We start from the raw sequence: 20572 nt of genomic DNA, 5'->3' as shown, positions 1-20572 counted from the left end.
CGGCCTTCAAAAAACAAACATCCAATTCTCGACCTCAAAAAACAAACACAACTGGCCACACATTCGACTTTTTGGCCCGCTAGGGCGATGCCTTGGCCATCTTTGTGTGGCCCCTGCCCGCCCTGCTGCTCCTCCTCCTCAAAGTAAGGCCATTGGCTGCTGCAAGGCTGGGGGCAGGCTCCAGAGGGGCACGTCATGACGGCAGATGCCCTTGGGGGTCGGCCTAGTCGAAGTCTGGCCGTCGAGCGGGCGGCTGTTGAATGCTGCCGCTGTGGCTGGCCAGCATCAGTCGCTGCAGCAGCTCCTGGCAGCTCCACTGGGGGAGTGGCAGTGGCGGCTGGAGGAATGGGGGCAAGCTGGCGGATGGCAGGCGCTCGCTGGTCGCCTGAGACACTGGCACTCGCCCGGGCCAGCACTGCAGCATGCGCACCAATCTGCCGAGGGACAGACCGCTGTGCTGCTGCAGCGCGCCGGGTGCCCTGGCGATGCCTGGCTGACACAGCGAGTGTGGCAGCAGTGAGTGCCCGTGTTGACCTGTTCAGTGACCTCATCAGAGCACCCAGTGACTGCACGGCACCACTGATCAGCTGCCCACTCGCTGCCTGAGCTGCCCCGAATGCCGCCCGACTCGCTGCCTGCTCTGCCCCAAATTCCGCCAAACTGATGGCCTGTGAGGCCCCGATGTCGGTGCCACTCCGAGAGAGGGACTCGATGGCCTCAGGCAACTGTGCCACTACCCCCATGAGCTCCGTGTGCCGGCGCTCCGAGTCCGCGGACAAGTCCTCGAGGCGTTCCATCTCCTCGGCGAAGACCATCTCCGGACTGGAGGCCGGACTCTCCCTCTGGGGAGAAGGCCGCCGAGCTGGCCGACCCTTCCTGCGTTGCTGGACGCTGCTGGGCCCAGCAATTGGACTCCCCTCCGACCCTTCCCCCCTCTGGGGAGAAGGCCGCTGAGCTTCCACCCCCCCTCCCGCGTTTCTGCAGGCCGCAGGTCCCATGAGCTCCCCTCCCCTCCGACACTTCCGCCACGCTCCCCTCCAGGGAAGACGTGTCCCCTACATTCGCATGGGTTGCCGCGGATGAGGGTTCCCCTGATGGGCCGCCTTCCTCTTGCTCCTCCTCCTCCTCCTCTTCTGAGGGGCTGTCACTGGCAAGTTCAGGGACCTCCTCCTCACCATCTGAAAGCAGGAAGGCACAAGAGTAGCTTTAGAGTGAGGAGAGGGCGTCAGCGAGGGATGCATGAGTGGTGGCATTCAGCGCATTGGTCGGACAGTGGCAAAGGATGTAGATCTGATGCGCAAGTGGGACGAGAGAGGTCCAAACGTTGATGTCCTTACCATTGGTGCCCAGAACAGGGTCGGCATCTCCACATGCAACGGGGCCAATCACCCGGCCACCCATGATGCGCTCCATGCGATGTTGCAGCTTGGTGAGCGGCTGGATCTGGGGTCGGCCTCCCCCGGTCGCAGTCCGGCTCTTCCTATTATTGGTCAGCAAGAGAAAGGACGGCCTCTAAGTACAGTGTGTAACCCTGATCTTGTGTGCACTGCCTCCCATGTTGGAATAGCCTGGCCAGTGTGTAGCCCTGATCTTGTGTGCACTGCCTCCCATGGTAGAATAGCCTGGCCAGTGTGTCGCCCTGATCTTGTGTGCACTGCCTCCCATGGTGGAATAGCTTGGCCAGTGTGTTAAGTGCAGAATGTGCAATTGATGTTCGTGCCTGTCCCACAGCTGCTGGATGAGGGCTGGCCATTAGGGCTTTCAGGTCCCTTTGCCCATAATGTGAGGTGCACATGCAAGGATGAGGAGGACACTGGAAAGGGTACTCACCCTGACAATCCGAGTGAGGTCATTAAACTTTTTGCGGCATTGGACACCGGTCCTGGGGACCTCGCTGTTGGCTGACACCTTGCTGGCGACATGCCTCCAGGCTCTCCGGTAGACGCGGACCGGCGCCTTCCTGCCATTGTCCGGGTACAAAAGATGGCGCCTCTTCTCCACACCACCAACCAGCACACTCAGATCACGCTCTGAGAAGCGCTGCGCTCGTTCACGGGCCTTCTGCATGGCTTCAGGCGCTATTTGGGTCCAGCAGCAGTGTTCAGGCCTAGCTGGAGGGCTCCACTATCCAGGGCGTGGCAGCAGACCAAGTCGACCCTTCCCCCTTAAGAGCTGGCCGGCGCCAGGGTGTCTGCTGTCAATCACGAGATGGCCGCACCTGCGCTGCGCCCAGCCTCGGCGCTCTCGCTCAGCACCTCCGGCTTAGCGCCTAAAGAGAGGCGTGCAGCGCCAGTTTTAGCGCTCGAGCAAACTCTTAGGGCGAAGCTAATGAATATTGGAGAAGTGGCCTCGATTTGGCGGCGGGCGCAAACTTTAGCGGCCGCCCGACTTTACCGCCCCAAAAGTGGCTACAATGAATTTCTAGGCCACTGTTTATTGGCCTGGCATAAATAAGGACATTGAGAACATGATAGGCAAATGAGAGACATGTCAGAAACACCAAAACAAACAAGCAAAGGAACCAATGATAGTAGCTGACATACCAACAGCAGCATGGCAAAAGGTTGGTATGGACCTTTTTCATTTAAATGGTAAAGACTATCTAATAGTGATTGACTACTATTCTAACTATCCTGAGATGGCGCTGCTCTCAAGCACCACAGCAAGCAGTGTCATAATGCATGTGAAATCCATCTTCGCCAGACATGGAATTCCCAGGATTGCTGTTAGCGACAATGGTCCGTGCTTCAACTGTAAGGAGTGGCAACAGTTTGCAGCACATTATGACTTTCAGCACATCACATCCAGTCCTTTGTATGCTCAGTCAAATGGTAAGGCAGAGAAAGGTGTTCAAGTTCTCAAGCAGCTACTGAAGAAAGCGACAGAAAGCAAGTCTGATCCTTATCTCGCCCTGCTGAGCTACCGAGCCTCACCTTTAGACTGTGGTTCTTCACCTGCTGAACTACTAATGGGTCGCAAGTTGTGCACCACGCTACCCTGCTGTGCAAAAGAACAGCAAAGTGAGGAACTGAGACAGAGACTTCAACTGTTAAAGCTGAAACAGAAATCATACTATGACAAGTCATCCAAAACTCTAAAACCATTGACAAAGGATGATGTTGTCAGGATTGAGGATCCAGATGCATGGAACAGGAAAGCTACAGTTCTTGAGGAAGTAGGACCAAGGTCATACACTGTTAGAACTGAGGAAGGACAGATTCTCAGGAGGAACCGCCGTTCCCTCCTAAAAACACAAGAGACTATTCAAGACCAGATTGATGACAATGCCGCAACTGCATCTTGTCATTCACTGCCAGAACAATCTCATGAAGACACATCAGACTTACCCGTGTTGAGAAGATCCACACGTGAAGTAAAAGAGCCTGATTGTACTCAAAGATTAAGTCTATGTAAAGCTTTGAAAATGTGTTGACTGTTTTGAAAATGTTTATGTTTATAGAGCACTAACAAAAGTGTTACTGATATTATCTTTATTGTTTTCTTGAAAGTTGATTGATATTGATTTTGTTAAACCTTAAAGAAAGGGGGATGTAGTGATCAATAGCATGTCATTCTATAGTGGACACTAGGTGGCGCCGTAGAGCTGTATATAGCTGTATGTATAAGACTACACTACCCAGCTATATATTATATTAAGACTACATTACCCATGAGGCTAGGCTACCCACAAGGCAGCAGTCAAGATGGAAGCCTCTACAAGATGCTGTACAAGTCCACATGTGCTCAATAAAAGTAGCTAGCAAAAGCTAGCTGTGTTCATAATAAGAATGTCTATTTATTAATGAACATAACACCCCCCAATGCTCGAGAGTGCATTATTGCCATAAGAAAAAAAGAGATAATGGCATGGAGAAAGAAAACATGCAAGAGAGAACACGTGGGTGTGAGAGAGAATAAGAGTGAGCACACAAAAGAGAGTGCATTCGTGCATGAGGCAGGGAATGAGTCCAAGGGGTGGGGGGAGTACAGAAGCAGGAGAAGAGCAAGAGGTGGAAGGAGACTGAGCACAAGAAGGGGAGCGCACATGCATCAAAGAAAAAGAAAGCACAAGATTGTATCCACTCATAAAAAAGTGAGTGCGCGCGAGTGAGAGCAAACTCATGCACACAAAAAGAGAAAGTGCATGAGAGAGCGAGTGGCCAAGAGAGGGACACGAGCAAGAGCAAGAGTGTGAGATGGGGGGGGGGGGGGGGCGGGGGGGTAAGAGGGGATGAGAGATATCAAGCGAGAGCATGAGATCATGCAAGGAGGCAGCATAGGGCATGTGAGATGGGGTAAGGGAGAAGAGGAAAAAGAATGAAAGAATATGCAAAGGAGTGGGGAGAAAGAACAAGAACACAGGAGTGAGCATGGGGGAAGGTGTGCAATGAATGAAGGGGAACGTGCAAGAGGGGAACAAGCAAAAGAGCGTGAGTACGAGAGGTAGAGCAGAAACGCATGCATGAGTGAGCGTGGGATAAGAACAAGCACGAGACAGGACGAGTGCACACAATTGAAAATAGCATGCACAAAAAAGGCCACACACGAGAGAGAGAGCGCGAGGATGAGAGAGAAAGCAAGCACATGAAAGAGAAAGAACGAATGCGTATGTAAGAGACAGAATCAGTACAAGCATGCACGAGAAAGAGAGCAGAGCACACGTGGTGGAGACAGAAGGAGAGAGCGTGGGAGAGTGAAGGCACAAGACAGTGAGGAAGAGCCAACTAAAGAGCAAGAGGAACAATGAACAAGTGCGAGAGAGCGCGCGCGCGCGGGCACGTATAGGGGGGTGGGCAGGTGGGGGAGGCAGGGCACACGACAGCCAGCAGTTGAGACTGGGATGGAGCATATAACAGAGGAGGGAGTGCACAAATGCAAGATAAATAATTGGACGCAAGCAAGTACATGTATGAGAGCATGAGCGTGTGAAAGAGAAAGCATGCGGAGAAAGAGTGAGATGAGAGAGAGTGCACATGCAGAAAAAGAGAAAAACTTAGAGTGTGCGCCTGGAGGGTGGAGTATATACTTGCTGAGAGAGCACATTAAAAATAAGTCAAGAAGAACAGGTACGAGAATGAGAGAGAATTAAAGTGAGAGCAAGAGTAAGGAAGTCTTGCTACAATTATTCAAGGCTTTGGTGACCTGGAGTACTGTGCAGAGTTTTGGTCTCCTTATCAGGTGAAGGATATACTTGCCTTAGAGGCGGTGCAACAAAGGTTTATTAGATTGATCCCTGGGATGAGAGGGTTGTCCTATGAGGAGAGACTGAGTAGAATGGGCCTATACTCTCTGGAGTTTAGAAGAGAGGTGATCTCATTGAAACATACAAGATTCTGAGGGGGATTGACAGGGTAGATGCTGAGAGGTTGTTTCACTCGCTGGAGAGTTTAGAACTATGGAGCACTGTTCTGATTCTATTGTCTCAGGATAAGAGGTTGGCCATTTAAGACTGAGTTGAGGAGAAATTTCTTCACTCAGATTGTTATGAATCTTTGGAATTCTCTGCCCCAAAGGGCTGTGGATGATGAATCGTTGAGTATATCCAAGGCTGAGATAGATAGATTTTTGGACTCGAGGAGAATCAAGGGATATGGGGATCGGGCGGGAAAGTGGAGTTGAGGTCGAAGATCAGTTATGATCTTATTGAATGGCAGAGCAGGCTCGAGGGGCCGTATGGCCTACTCCTGCTCCTAATTCTTTTAAGCATGAACGAGAGAAGAAAGACAGGCTTGTATTTATAATATCAATTTACATATTTCAAACTTCTCAACATGCTTCGCACAGACTGAATTACTATGAAATGCCGTAACATATATGCAAATGCAGTAGCCTAGAGCCATTAGGTTATCTTCCAAATCTTTATTTACTTTCTCTAGTGTCATTCCCTTGTACTTGTCCACATTAAATGTCATCTGACTCTCATCAACCCACCTTTCCAACCTGTCAAGATCCCTTTGTATGTGGCTTTGTCTTTTTCCTCTAAGTTGGTGTCATCTGTAAACTTAGACAGCTTTATTTCTGTCCCCGGTTCAAAAATCATTTATATACACTGTAAAAAACAATAGCCCAGCACAGATTAATCTGTGGCCTCCTGCTAGTGATCCCCTTTCATGTTGCTGAAGCTCCATTAATAACAACCCTTTGCCTTCTCTGGTTTAACCGCTTTTCAATACACCATTAGAAGCTTCCTCCTATTCCATGTTTTTCTACTTTAACTACCCTCACGATCTTGTGCATCAATCTACAACCTAACTCCTCAAACTCAGTATAAAATGTCGATTCTGCTCTTTCCTGTGTCACAGGTCCCAACATGAACCACAACTTCTGGTCACTTTTCATAAGTTTTTCCACTCTTTCCCTTATGTTGTGTACCCTGGCCTCTAGGTGGAAGTATTCCATTCGGGACTCCCAATCATGGCTGCAAAACAAGATGTTCGTCTAATTACAGAATCCCCCCCCCCCCCTCCACTACTACTCGCTTGCTCTCATGACTCATTTTTTTCCCCTTCTGAATATCCTTGTACTCCATAATACCATGCTGTTGCTCTTGATTACCTTCCCTTGTGCCCCAGTCTACATCCTCATCATAGGTATCAAGAACTGACAGCATTTTCCTGTGTTGCTTCCTCCTGCCTTCTCACCCTGTGGGCAGTCACTCCCCACTTGCCCTCTTGATGCTAATAAAATATACCTTTTCTACATTACATCTGCACACTTAAGTCAATCCCAGATACATTATGATTACAGGGTTGTGAAAATTCAGATTTCACAAAAAGGGGTCCTGATATAAAAAGAGAAAAAGCTTCACAACCATATTAAATGCACACTACAGAAAATTTGAGTTGATTGAATCAGGCACTAATTTGAATTTGGTATCAGGTGGCAAGATTTTTCTACTTACAGTTTGGCTGTGATCAGGAGAATAATTGCAACAAATGAATTTCTTTTCAGCTTCTTGATCTGTCCCACCATTGTAAGTCCAAGATAAAAGAGAGCTGAACCGCTGAAAGAGCTTGCCAGGCCATCAAGAAATTCTCCGATAACCACTGGAATCTTTTGTTCAAAGATAAAATTCCCACAAATTCCAACAATGACCATAAAAACAATTGGGTTTTTAAAAACCTGAAACAGTACTAGTGCAACAGTCTTCAGTTTGCTTTGTTGGGTGTTCAGGTTTTCCTTCCATTTTTGGATTTCACAGAAGATAAAACCAATTGGATTTAACAACATCAGTGAGACGGGAGCCACCAGGTAAATGTACTGAAGATATTCTGGATATGTATCTCTGTACAGAGCTTCAACTGAAACACATATAAAACCATTAGGTTACCACAATAGGATGTTAAATTCCTGGCAATACAAGACTTATCTGAAGTATTTACATTGCATATTGAATAATTCACTTTACAATGTCACAGTTCCTCACAAAGCTATCCATGGCAATAAAGGTAGTTGTAGATCTCAATTGCCTAGGCCGTTGGCCCTCTTTCTCTACAATACCTCTGCAGGCGTAGATCTGCTTAACCACTCCCTCTCCACCACTTTTGACATCCCCAGCAAAATCTTTACTCCCTCTCAACCTGGTCAATCCCTTTGGTATGGCCCCTATCTTTGCTACAATTCCAAGGGGCAAAGACTTGAGTGAATATGCGCAATTGATTTAGCCATCCATCATCAAATCTGGCTGGACCACATCAACAACGACTTGCATTTATATAGCACCTTTCAACGTGATAGATTGTCCCACAGTGCTTCATGTGAGTTTTAGCAAACCAAATTTGACACCAAGCCACATAAGGAGATATTAGGACAGGTGACCAAAAGCTTGGTCAAAGAGGTAGGTTTTAAGGAGCGCCTTAAAGGAGGAGAGGTAGAGAGGTTTAGGGAGGGAATTCCAGAGCTTAGGACCTAGGCAGCTGATTACATAGCCGACAATGATGGAGCGAGGAAAATCGGGGATGCATCAAGCACTATTGAGCCTCATCTTCCTTCCCCAAAACTGCCCACTACTCCAGGATTATCATGGGTGGCAAATATAACCCCTGGGTTTTTTTCTGCTGTGCTCCCTCCACCCTTATCTCCAATAGGCAAGATTGAGACTACCCATTCAGCTGCCCATGCACCGTGCCCCCCCCCCACCACCCCTACCCCCAACTCACTCACCAGGCCAAACCTCCTCCAGCCCTAAACCCTCGAAGAACTCTCTATTCCTCCAATTCTGGCCTTTTGTGCATCCCTCCTTCCCTTCACCCCATTAGTGGCAGTGCCTTCAGTTGTCCATGCCCCACTTTCGGAAATTCCCTCCCTATACTTCTCTGCCTCTCCTCCTTTAATATCTTTCTTAATACCAAGCTTGTGGTTACCGCTCCTAGTATCTCCGTTTCTGGCTCAGTATTTGTCTAATTATACCTCTGTGAAGCACCTTGGAATTTTACTATGTTATAGGTGTTATATAATTGCAAGTTATTGTTGTAGTATAAAAATATCACTGCACCAATAACTTCAAGTGATCAACAATCAGCAAACAAGTGCACAAATTCTCATACTGCACTATCCAAAGTAAACTACATTTTACAAGTAAATTCTTGGTATCTTGTGATTTATTTTACATTGGCAAGTGGTAATGCAAAACCAAAGGTGTGATATTCTATGTATAATTTATGGAGCTCGATACTATTTGGGCTCTCTGTGCCCAACCCCAACCAATTTGTGCCGAAGATAAAAGGCAGTTTCCATAGACAAAATTTCAACTATTATCTTAAATTTGTCCTGGCCGATATTTATCACTCAAACCAACATCACTAAAAAAAAATTATCTGATCATTATCACATTGCTGCGTGCAAATTGCCCGCCACATTTTCTGCTTTACAACAGTGACTACATTTCAAAAGTACTTCATTCGCTAATAGTTCCTTCTTTAGTTCGGTGTCAATTTTTTGATTACGCTACGGTGAAGCACTTTGGGACATTTCCCTATATTAAAAAGGTGCAATATAAATGCAAGATGTTGTTGTTGATGAATGAACAGTGTGTATTTTCAACCTTTTTGGCTGATGAATTTCAGGATTTCTGAATCCTGAGAAGGAGAAATATTCAACATCTAATCCATTTATATAAATCCACTGTATCAGATTTTTGTCAAAGCTTCATCCCTTGACAGAGGCTTTGAAGATTCATCAATATTCCCTTAAGCCACTTGTCACAATAATCCCCTCCTTGTAACCTAGTCAACAGTACTTCTGTTCACACCAAACAGTGGGAAGCTTTAAAAAAAACCTGTAACAAAGAAATAGTAACAGAAAACAACATCCGATCATACAATAAAACAAGTAACCTGGACAAGCTAACACACTGAAGAGATTTGTCATCACGAGTGCATATTTTAGTTAGGCCTGTTAGAATATTTTTTTATTCATTGATGGGATGTGGACGTCGCTGGCTGGCTAGGCCTGCATTTAGTTCCCATCCCTAATTGCCCTTGAGAAGATGGTGGTGAGCCGCCTTCTTGAACCGCTGCAGTCCATATGGTGTAGGTACACCCACAATGCTGTTAGGAAGGGAGTTCCAGGATTTTGGCCCAGCGACAGTGAAGGAATGGCGATACAGGTCCAAGTCAGGATGGTGTGTGGCTTGGAGGGGAACTTGTAGGTGGTGATGTTCCCATGCGTCTGCTGCCCTTGTCCTTCTAAGTGGTAGAGGGTTTGGAAGGTGCTGTTGAAGGAGCTTTGGCGAGTTGCTGCAGTGCATCTTGTAGATGGTACACACTGCAGCCACAGTGCGCCGGTGGTGGAGGGAGTGAATGTTGAAGGTGGTGGATGGAGTGCCAATCAAGTGGGCTGCTTTATCCTGAATGGTGTCGAGCTTCTTGAGTGTTGTTGGAGCTGCACTCATCCAGGCAAGTGGAGAGTATTCCATCACACTCCTGACTTGTGCCTTGTAGATGGTGGAAAGGCTTTGGGGAGTCAGGAGGTGAGACACTCACCGCAGAATTCCCAGCCTCTGGCCTGCTCTTGTAGCCACAGTATTTATATGGCTGGTCCAGTTCAGTTTCTGATCAATGGTAACCCCCAGGATGTTGATAGTGGGGGATTCAGCGATGGTAATGCCATTGAATGTCAAGGGGAGATGGTTAGAGTCTCGCTTGTTGGAGATGGTCATTGCCTGGCACTTGTGTGGTGCGAATGTTACTTGCCACTTGTCAGCCCAAGTCTGAATGTTGTCCAGGTCTTGCTGCATATGGACACGGACTGCGTCAGTATCTGACGAGTCTCGAATGGTGCTGAACAGTGTGCAATCATCAGCGAACATCCCCACTTCTGACCTTATGATGGAGGGAAGGTCATTGATGAAACAGCTGAAGATGGTTGGGCCTAGGACACTGCCCTGAGGAACTCCTGCAGTGATGTCATGTGATTGAGATGAATGACCTCCAACAACCACAGCCAACTTCCTTTGTGCTAGGTATGATTCCAACCATGTATGCATCATACAGAGCCGAGTAGAAAGAATCCCAGCCCCCAGTGATTGGTCTGGAGGAGTGAGCTAGTTTCAATCTCACTTCTTTTTGAAACAACTCAAATCTGCGTACAAGAAGCATACCGTATGGTAGGTAAGTTTTGGAACAGAATGAGTATTATTCTTTGGAGGAGAATGGCACAGAAAGGAGGAAATCAGATTGAGTTGGCTCAAAAAGAAGAGACTGAAACTAGCTCAATCCTCCAGGGCAGCCAGACTGACCCACTGATTGGTCTATCTCTCCAGATCCCATCATTGGGGGCTGGGATTCTTTCTATTCAGCTCTATGATATATATTCTAACGGGCAGTGTGATTCCATCTGGATTGGCAACCAGGGTTTACTATTGCTTTGTACGCAAGCTGGATGATTTTAGCTCGTGGAACTCCTGCAGGAACCTACACAAACCTAGGGTTCCATAAGGCTTAGCGCTTGGCAACCTATGCTTATTTCTCTGGGCTTAGATGTGGTGTTTTCCAAAAGGCAGAGAATGTGTATTCCACACATGACAAACAGAAACTGTACTTCTAAGTAGATGCAAGCATGTGATGGTCCCACTTCTGGTTATATATAATCGGCGCTTGCACAATCACATTGATATCACGTGTAAAAGTTCACTCCTGTCCCACAAAGTTCAAACTTCAAAGTTCATCACGTTGTTATACCGTTGTTCTTGTTCACTGCTACTGCGCTGCTTGAATCAAAAATGTTTGCGCTGCTTCTGCAAAGATCTGAAACAATGATCTGTGTACTTTAATACTACCTGACTCCGTGCTGCTCCTGCTAACAGTTTTTGTCTTTGGTGCTGCTTGAATCAGATCTGCTAACTTTTACTAACACTAGAGTAGCTGCTTGCGGTGAGTATTTATTTCTAGGGTAGTTATGAACATTTGAAATTGACGGGCAGGAAATGACCAGCCGGTCCATCAAGCCTGCCCTACACCACGATGGTCGGACAATCATGACTAAACATTTCTTCCCTTCTCCCAGCTCCCACCCACCCTGCAGCCATGTAATCTCCTTGGAGAGGGGAAAAAAGAGAGAAAAAACCCATGGCCAATAAGGGAGAAAAACACACTGGAAAATTCCTCTGCGAACCCCTCAGACGATCAAATCTAGTCCAGGAGATCAGATGGACCAAGTGTTCTCTATAAAGACACTTACCTTCTATATGATGCGATCTGTACCCCAGTCAAGAAACGGTCCAGCTCCCTCTTGAAGGGATGCAGAGTCCGCACCCACTACACCAGCCACAATGTATTCCAGAGGCTCATTCTCCGGGAAAAGAAGAACCGCCCAACATCCAGTCTATTCCTACTCTTACGTAGTTTAAGCTAGTGTCTGCAGGTCTTCCCTATTTATTAAACTGAAATTATCTATCATAGGGACTTTATCAAACCCTTTAATTATTTTAGAGACCGCCATCAGGTCACCTTAGTCTACACTGCTCTAAATTAAACAGGCCAAAGTCCTTGAGCCTACCAGAGTAGCTGAAGTTCTTTAAACTAGATGCTCGCACTGCATTAACTGTACTGATTCCAGTGATTGTAGTAGACATTTGTATTCCAGAGATCGTCATAGTTTATTCCTGGTGCTCTAGTGATCCTGATGAGAACTGCAACCATAGCACTGCATTAGTCATACTGAATCCAGTGACCATAGTAGTCATTTGTGATTAATTATACTTATTCCAGCCATCGTAGTGGTAATTCAATCAAATCCTGACTGAACCCCATTGGTATAGCCAATGCAGTCAAGTACGAATCATAGCATGTACCTCAATCAATTGGTTTTCTGCTTTGTCTGTTGCACTGGCAGCTGCAGCACATTTAGGGCTGAATTTTGCTGGTGCTCAAAGGGTGAATCCGCTGTCAAAATGCAAAAGATTGACAGCGGGGCGGTATCCTGTTCTAAACCCACCTCCTTGGGAGTTTCCATAGTGCTGGTTCTGCCTGCACTTAGCAGACACGGCACTAAGCGGCAGATCATGCAATTGTGCTAGCTAAGCGGGTGTTTAAAGCAATTTAATCACCATTTTACCAGGTACAAAGCATTTTCCCAAGTTTTCCACGAGGTTCCCGTTGCTCGGGTTCTGAACAACTCTCCATTTCTTTCATTAGGTGACAGCTGCAAAAGTGGTATAAAAGCTACCATTTTACAGTTAGTCACTTTCCAATCTCAGAAGCTTCAGCCTTCAGTAACTGGAACCTACTTTTGAGCTTTATGCACTTTTGAAATGTTTGCAGTAATCTCTCTATCCACTGTCACCTCCTTGGAACAACCTATCTCAACTTTGACAGATTACTTCTGTCATCTCAACTTCACCTGCCATCTATTCCATCAGCATTGGTGCCCTTGAAAAGATCTCACCTTGGTCCTCAGAATCCCAACACGATCAGCCCCAACACCAGCATCACCGGGCACACCAGCAGCACCAACATCCACACCAACCTTCTCCACAATCAACTGATGCTGCACAGGACACAGAGCATCATCACCCATGCACATTGCTGTCCGGGATGCCAGCGATGGCCTCACCATGTCCAGATTTGCTTCACTTAACACTGAACACCCTGGCTGCCACATGATGCACCAGGTTGACACCAGAACCATAAATCATTCCTACAATGTCCAAGCCATTCCTTTCACACTCATCACCATTGGGGGGAGGGTGGGGCGCCCATTATGTCTCACCATTCACTGGAACTCTCACCATTCACTGGAACTCACAAAGAAATTTTCAAAGGTGCACACAGATCTGTCCAAGAACGCAAAGTGGTGACAATAAAGATTTCAATGCTTGACAACACAGTAACAGAAAGTTTACATGAACATTGGCTAAATCACCTAAGTGCCTACCCTTGTGTGTTGTTAGTTGGTATGGACTAGGATGAGGGCGAGTGTGAGGGGTGGCTAGTGAGATGGAGAAGTGATAATGTAGATAGAGAAGGATGGGTGGAGGTGCAAGGTAAGTTGGTGTGAGTAAGGATGTGCAGTAGGGTAGGGAAGGCAGAGTGATGGGGAAGTGATGAGGGCACAGGAGGATGAGGTTGAGTGTGGCTTTGCAGTAACATTGTGATCTACTGAGATCATTGAAAGGTTTGCGCCACTGCAGCCTAGTCCTCCTAACGACATCCCTGCTTGTGTCCTCCTGTGCAATGTGCAACCAGGGTGCGTTGGTGTCCTGGGAGGTATCTTCCACCCATTGGAAGGTAAGAAAACCTCCCTGTGTACTGTGACTCCCTCCATAAGCATATGGAGGGAGTTATGGGAGAGCCTGGGTGCAGCCGTGCATCTTTGTGCAGTGCTTGTCAGTGTTTGCAGCACCTCAATGCTGCAGAACACTGACAGAATTGTCAAAATCAATTTGGACATGGCCTCTTTAAGGAAACCGGCTGATGACGTGTCATCAAATGACATCATCAGACCGGCTTCCTATTAATTGACCAGGAACCTCGCAGAGCAGGCTTAAGAAGCCCCATCATTGTAAAATCTTGTTGGAGGCCGGGATCGAGACAGATGCCAGGTCCGCACACGCCACAGACGTCGCCCGCCCCAGACCCGCCGAGGTTGGAAAAATCCAGCCCTTAGTGTGCTCCATGTGGTCTTTCTTTTATCTAAGGATTAGCGCCTGCCCAAACGAATTTTGTCTGCTCTATGGGCCTGGTAATTGGTTGGTCTTCCCGCCCTTTGTCTACTGCACTGGCAGCTGTGGCAATGCGGAGTACAATTTGATTGCAGGAACGGAGCTCAGTGAATCCATGCGCATTCTGCACTGACCTTCACATCTTGGTTTTGAGTATTCTTAGTATTTTCACTTCCAGTACAATATTGAAAACCACATGTGCATGCGCACGCTGGGTTTAATCCCAGGAGCACAGATCTCGGGCAATCTGTGCATTTGTTGGGGCACAGTTGTACCATTTGAGAGAAAACATGCAGGAATCTGGTGTGTGGAAGATGCAAGTATCTCCTGAGTTGTCTTTCAGAGTTTATTTATTTTCCACTAACTGTACACGTCATATATTCAGTGTGCAGGCTGGTAGAACTGCAGTCCACGAAAGCGAGCAAAGTGTCCATGGATACCACGGAGTAACTTGGCAACATTTTTCAACAAGGATTTTCAACAGAAATTTCAAGAATTTGAAAAGGTACCTTTGCTTCAAGGTGTATTTTATGCCAGTTGTGTTCAGCTACAGAAATGTGCTGTGTGCTGATTCTGCATCATTAGGAAATACTCAGGCGGAACTTATCACCTTTCTTCTTTTTACAAGTAACTGACAATTTCTAAAAAGGAATTCTCACATTCACTGGCGAATGAGAAGAGATGGAAAATGCCAATCCCTGACAGAGTCAATTATGTGTTTGTAAAACTCTACTACATCAATGATGACAGCTGTGCACCTGATCCAGTGAAATTTGACAAATCAACAGTAGGGTCGGACACTCATCAGTGTGCTTAGTATGGCAATGCCCGTTATAATTGTTGATGGGCATCTAAATTGGTATTGTGCAAGCGGGCTACAACCATGTAGTAGGTATTGAGAGACGCATATATTCAAGTCACTTTGTTGACCGGGCAGCGCTGTGTGATAAGTTGGAACCCACCCATCCAAGTACCACCAACTGAGTTTGTGGCTTTTCTGCTCGCCAGCCCTTCCTCTCCTGCCCATTAAAGCAAATGGGTAATTTGCAGGCTGGCAAGCTCAGCAGCAGGAAACACTGGCCACTGGCCAATGGCAGGGGAGCACAGAACCAGGGGCCACAGTCTAAAAATAGCGGGCAAATCATTTAAAACAGAGATGAGGAAGAATTTCTTCACTCAAAGAGTGGTGAGCCTGTGGAATTCCCTGCCACAGAGGGCTGTGAAGGCTAATTCAATAAATATTTTCAAGAGAGAATTGGATATATTTCTGAAGGCTAAGGGGATTAAGGGTTACGGAGAAAAGGCGGGGACGGGGTACTGAACTGGTAAGATCAGCTAAGATCTCAGATGAAGATCAGCCATGATCTCATTGAATGGCGGAGCAGGCTCGAAGGGCCGAATGGCCTACTCCTGTTCCTATCTCTATGTTTCTATGTTTCAACTGATGCCACTGGCTCCTTTAGATCCATGATCATGCATCATAAGATCTCATCTCTTGTAGTTAGTAGATACTCAGGTTCCAACCATCTGCACTCTGATGCAGAATAGTTACTGGAACCAATCTTCGACCAAATACAGGAAACTCTTTGGTATCCGGCACCAACGGGACCGGCGTGTTGCCGGTTGATCAAAAATTCCAGATGACAGAGAGGGTTATCTACCGAGGCTATTTTTAACAAAGAAAAATAAAAAAAATCAAGAAATGTGCAGTATACAGTAATTGGGTACTCACCTACAGAATGTTGTGTTAAATGGATGGTGGAAGATGCTCGATTAAGTACAGTACTGCCAGTTGAGGGTAATGCAATGCAATGCAATGACTACCAGCAGTGTGGGAGACACACAGTACCCCTGTAAAATGGCAGATCAGAAGAGACTACCGGCAGCGCGGGAGAGTCAGACTCCTGTTACAGAGGTACTGAGGTCTTCCGACAGCACCAAGAAGCCAAGTAGTGGCAGTTTGGAGAACTACCTCCACTGACTAACTCGGCCACCGCGGGCGACTTGGACTCGGCAACATTGCCGGTTATTGAGGTGTTGTTTTCGGAGTGAGGATTTTGCTGTTTAAGAGAATTCCGGATATTTAGGTGCCGTTTAAACGAGAGTTTCCTGTACTTCTTATTCTACATCCTATCAAACTTTACAGGAGACTCAAATGCTGTGCACAGGGTGACCAAAAATAGATTCACAACAAGGATGGAGATCTACTTACTACAATACCACTATAATGACACGTGGATTATCTGGGAATCATGGTCACATTTTCCATATTTGTACCCGAGCAACAGATGCACAGTCAACAGCTTGCCACCTGCCTGGTTCATGTTCAGAGATGTTGCCACTGTTCTTTAATTTCCATGAAGCCCTGTGGCTCCTTACTTTACTCCCAAAGCCTGGGGGAATATTGAAAATTGGATACATTTCAATGCATCTCAAGTATACTTTTAGCTCTATCTCCTTGACCATTGGTTGGCGGGATGTGGCAGAACAAGAGTGGATGGATTACAGATAAATCTTGGTGGTTTAACATGTTTTGAAAGCTTTAGCATTTTGAGTTGATATGTCCACTAGAGGTGATTTGAGAGTCTAGTTGCTTCCTCAGATATGCAGCTTTAAAATTTTGGTGGCCTGAAGTGGAGTTCAGCAGCGGATCAGAGAATATTTACAATTTCAGGGCCTGAAGTGTAATTCTTCAATGATACTTCTTCCCAAATTTTAAACCCCTTCAAAACGAAAGGGCACTTTACCAAACTGTACAAACAAAATGATCTTCCAACCAAGTTCAACACAAAAATACATTACAGTGGATTGCCCTGAGGCACGGAGCACATTAAGAAAGGCACTCAACAGCTGGTTATCTTACTTGTTTGAACATTAGCATGAATGCAAATAAACAAGTTCTAATCCCACTCTCTCTCCACGGATATTGCCTGGCCTGCTGAGTTTTTCCAGCATTTTCTGTTGTTATTTCTAATCCCACTCTTCTGGAACAAAGTCAGTAGCAGAACTAGATAAACTGGTCTTTAATGTTATTTTTTAATGAACCAGTAATAGTTCACATTTATTTGCTATCCCAACCCATAGAAATTAAAATACGATAGAACCAGTACCAATTTACAGTTTCATTAATATCAATTGTTGCAGCTAAATATTATGACGAACAATATACTATTTTATAGCAAATTAAGTATGAATTGTTTTGCAGAATAAAAACACCACATTCTATCTACATAGAAAAATAAAACTCAAGTGATGCAAAATGGCATGTTAGTATACCAAGATATTGCATCAGAGTCCTGTACACTTGGAACACTTCTTATGAAACTATTAGAGAGAGTGTTATTACCTGAAACCTGTTAATTAAGATGTTGCAAATATTAAAGTTTAGGTTTTCAAAACCTTATCATCATGTAAATGGATTGTCGACAGTTTCCATAAGCAGACTGCATCTCTTACTCTCGGCCACACTTCGTTATTGCACCTCAGGTCTAACAATTAACCCCAATCATGGTAAATCACTTACTTAAGAACATGTAGGATATGCATTTCACTTCCTGTAGGATATCCACTATATCTCAGAAGGCAGAAAGTATTCATAACTCTAGATTACTTTCTACAGATTAAACTAATGTCAAGATGGCTTGATATTTTATAGGACCAGAAACAAAGGCAAAATACAGTACAGCTAAACATTTGCAGTACAGAAACTGGGATCGTACATTGCTCACCCAGTGCCTCTGGCAAACTCGGAAAGGGTTTCTGGTGGCAAATATATAAATTGCTGCGCTCTACACACCTCCAAGGTGAACATAAACTATTGAACACTACAAGAGTCTCATGTTGTAAGAATACTTTAAAGAATTCAAGCAAACAAAATATAGACTGTCTTCACCTCCTTAGTAAATAATGGAATAATGGCTTGCAAGAGTTATAATTTCTTGGGGCTTTCTGCATTTCTACTAGATTTTCTTGACACAAAAATCAGAAATTACAATTTAATTTGCTGAATGCTGCATAACATTTTAAAATCACACTGCCCCTTCAAAGACAACAGCCCTGGATTTCCGACCCCCACGGTGCGTACGAGGAGCGCCCGCGCCCATAGGGGCCGCACAAGTTCCAGGTTTAGGCATGCGAAGCGCATGCGCTGAAACCCGGAACTTGCGATCTGTCAAGAATTTTCTTGCATGCCCAAGAAAAGTGTCTCTGCAGGTGGAGAGTTGCACTATTTGCTCAACTTCCGCCCGCTGAAAGGCCATAGAATTCTTACGCCTGGTAAAAGCAGGCGTACGGTCTGCTTTACCAGCATAAGAGTTTTAAAAAGATAGAAAAATAAAATTTTATCACTCACTTATAAATTAAAAACCCTGTCCAATAAGGTACGGTTATGTATTTTTTTTAATTCAAAAAATTAAATTTGATTAACATTTAATTAAATGCCATTTTAATTAATGTTATATATGTAATGGTTTTTATTTATTTATTTCAGTGTGTTGGTGCATTTTTGCAGTCATCCCCATTCATACTTCTGACAGATCCGCGTGTACAGAACTGTCAAAAGTATGAATGGGGATTCCCTTCTTCCATTGGTTGAACTGGCCCACGTGATCCCAAGGGCGCTTGTGAACTGCATGCGCCCCTGGGATCACGTGGGCCTCTGCACATTTCAAAGAGGAGGCGCCCAGGAGCGGAAGCCTCGTTATCTACGGAACCAGCAGGTAGGTTCGTAGAATTTTTTCTGATTGGAGGCATCTGCCCACAGGAAGCCTCCGATCGGAAATTCAGGGCCAACTTATTTTTTTGATTTGAGAATATTAACCCAATCTGTTTACCACAGATAGGGCGTTTCTGGACATCCATTTTGTACTTCGCAAAGGAGTAGCCTCAGTTTTAAACTCTAGCTATTTAAAATGTTTAGATATACAAGAGCCAACCAAGGCAAAAAAATTCTATTTTTGTCACAGCAGTTTTCATAGAATCACAGAATCAGCACAGCACAGAAGGAGGCCATTCAGCCTATCGAGCTTGTGCCAGCTCTTTGAAAGAGCTGTCCAATTTAGTTCCACACCCCAGCTTTTTCCTCAAAACCTTGCGAATTAGTCCCCTTCAAGTATATGTCCAATTGTCTTTTGAAAGTTCCTATGGAATCTCACTCCACCACTCTTTCAGGTAATGCATTCCAGATGTTAACAACCCTCTGTGTGGAAAATAATTCTCCTAATTTCCCCTCTAGGTCTTCTGCCAATTATTTTAAATCTATGACCTCTGGTTACCGACCCACTTGCCAGAAGAAACAATTTCTCCCTACTCGCTCTATCAAAATCCCTCATAATTTTGAATACCTCCTATTAGGTCCCCCCTTAACCTTCTCTGCTCTAAGGAGAACAATCCCAGCTTCTCCAATCTCTCCACATAACTGAAGTCTCTCATGCCTGATATTATCCTGATAAACCTTCTCTGTACCTGCTCCAAGGCCTTGACATCCTTCCTAAAGTATGGTGCCCAGAATTGTAGACAATACTCCAGCTGAAGCCTAACCAGTGATTTATAAAGGTTTAGCCTGACTTCCTTGTTTTTGTATTCAATGCCCCCATTTATAAAGCCAAGTATCGCATACACTTTCTTAACCACCTTATTAATCTGCCATGACACCATCAAAGATTTGTGAATATGCACCCGGGTCCCTCTGCTCTTGCACCCCACTCAAAATAGTACCATTTAGATCATACAACCTCTTCATCTTGTTCCTCCCAAAGTGCATCACTTCATACTTATCCACATGAAATTGTATCTGCCTTGTGTCTGCCCATTTCACAAAACTGTCTATGTACTCCTGAAGTCTGCTACTATCCTGCACACTATTTCTCTTCAAACATTGTAGACTTGGGTTGTACTGAAATGTCAAGAAAGTCCTGGTAGAACCGTTTCACGTAACATTGCAATCTTAAATTCCCATGCAAATTATGCAGAATTTTCCTTACCAGAAATAGCTTTAATATGAGAGCGAGTTATTTTGTTTGAATAAACAAAGAATATTTTCTACAACTAAATTTAGCATGGTGGAAGCAGCTACTTGCAATGTCTGGATCACATGTCTAACACTAACATACTCATTTATTACCAGTCTTGGATTTAAGGATTCATAGTCAGCACTTCCTTTTCATGAAACTTTTAGGTTTACACAAGGATGGGGGCAAAAAGAATCTGGGTACCCACAGTCCATCTATTCTCCCTCCCCACAGCTTTAATTGCTTCTCCTTGACCCACATAAAAGAGCTTGACACCATCCAGGACAAAGCAGCCTGCTTGATTGGCACCCATCCACCACCTTAAACATTCACTCCCTCCACCACCGGCATACCGTGGCTGCAGTGTGTACCATCTACAAGATGCACTGTAGCAACTCGCCAA

General features: G+C 45.4%; 1 protein-coding gene across 3 annotated transcripts in view; it reads right to left on the bottom strand.

The window, feature by feature from the left end:
- Positions 1-20572, bottom strand: part of gpr155a (G protein-coupled receptor 155a) — a 107502-nt gene that overhangs the window by 77549 nt on the left and 9381 nt on the right. For all 3 annotated transcript variants that reach the window (XM_085986154.1, XM_085986153.1, XM_085986155.1), the window contains one exon: positions 6902-7301. In XM_085986154.1, the coding sequence (XP_085842280.1) occupies positions 6902-7301 (400 nt within the window). The remainder of the gene's footprint in view (positions 1-6901; positions 7302-20572) is intronic.

This window comes from Somniosus microcephalus, chromosome 4, assembly GCF_052327205.1.
Source record: "Somniosus microcephalus isolate GS21.2 chromosome 4, FLI_Smic_1.0, whole genome shotgun sequence".
In the NCBI taxonomy this organism is placed as follows: Eukaryota; Metazoa; Chordata; class Chondrichthyes; order Squaliformes; family Somniosidae; genus Somniosus; species Somniosus microcephalus.
Note: the sequence above shows the minus strand (reverse complement) of the source record. Positions and strands in the feature narration are given on the sequence as shown.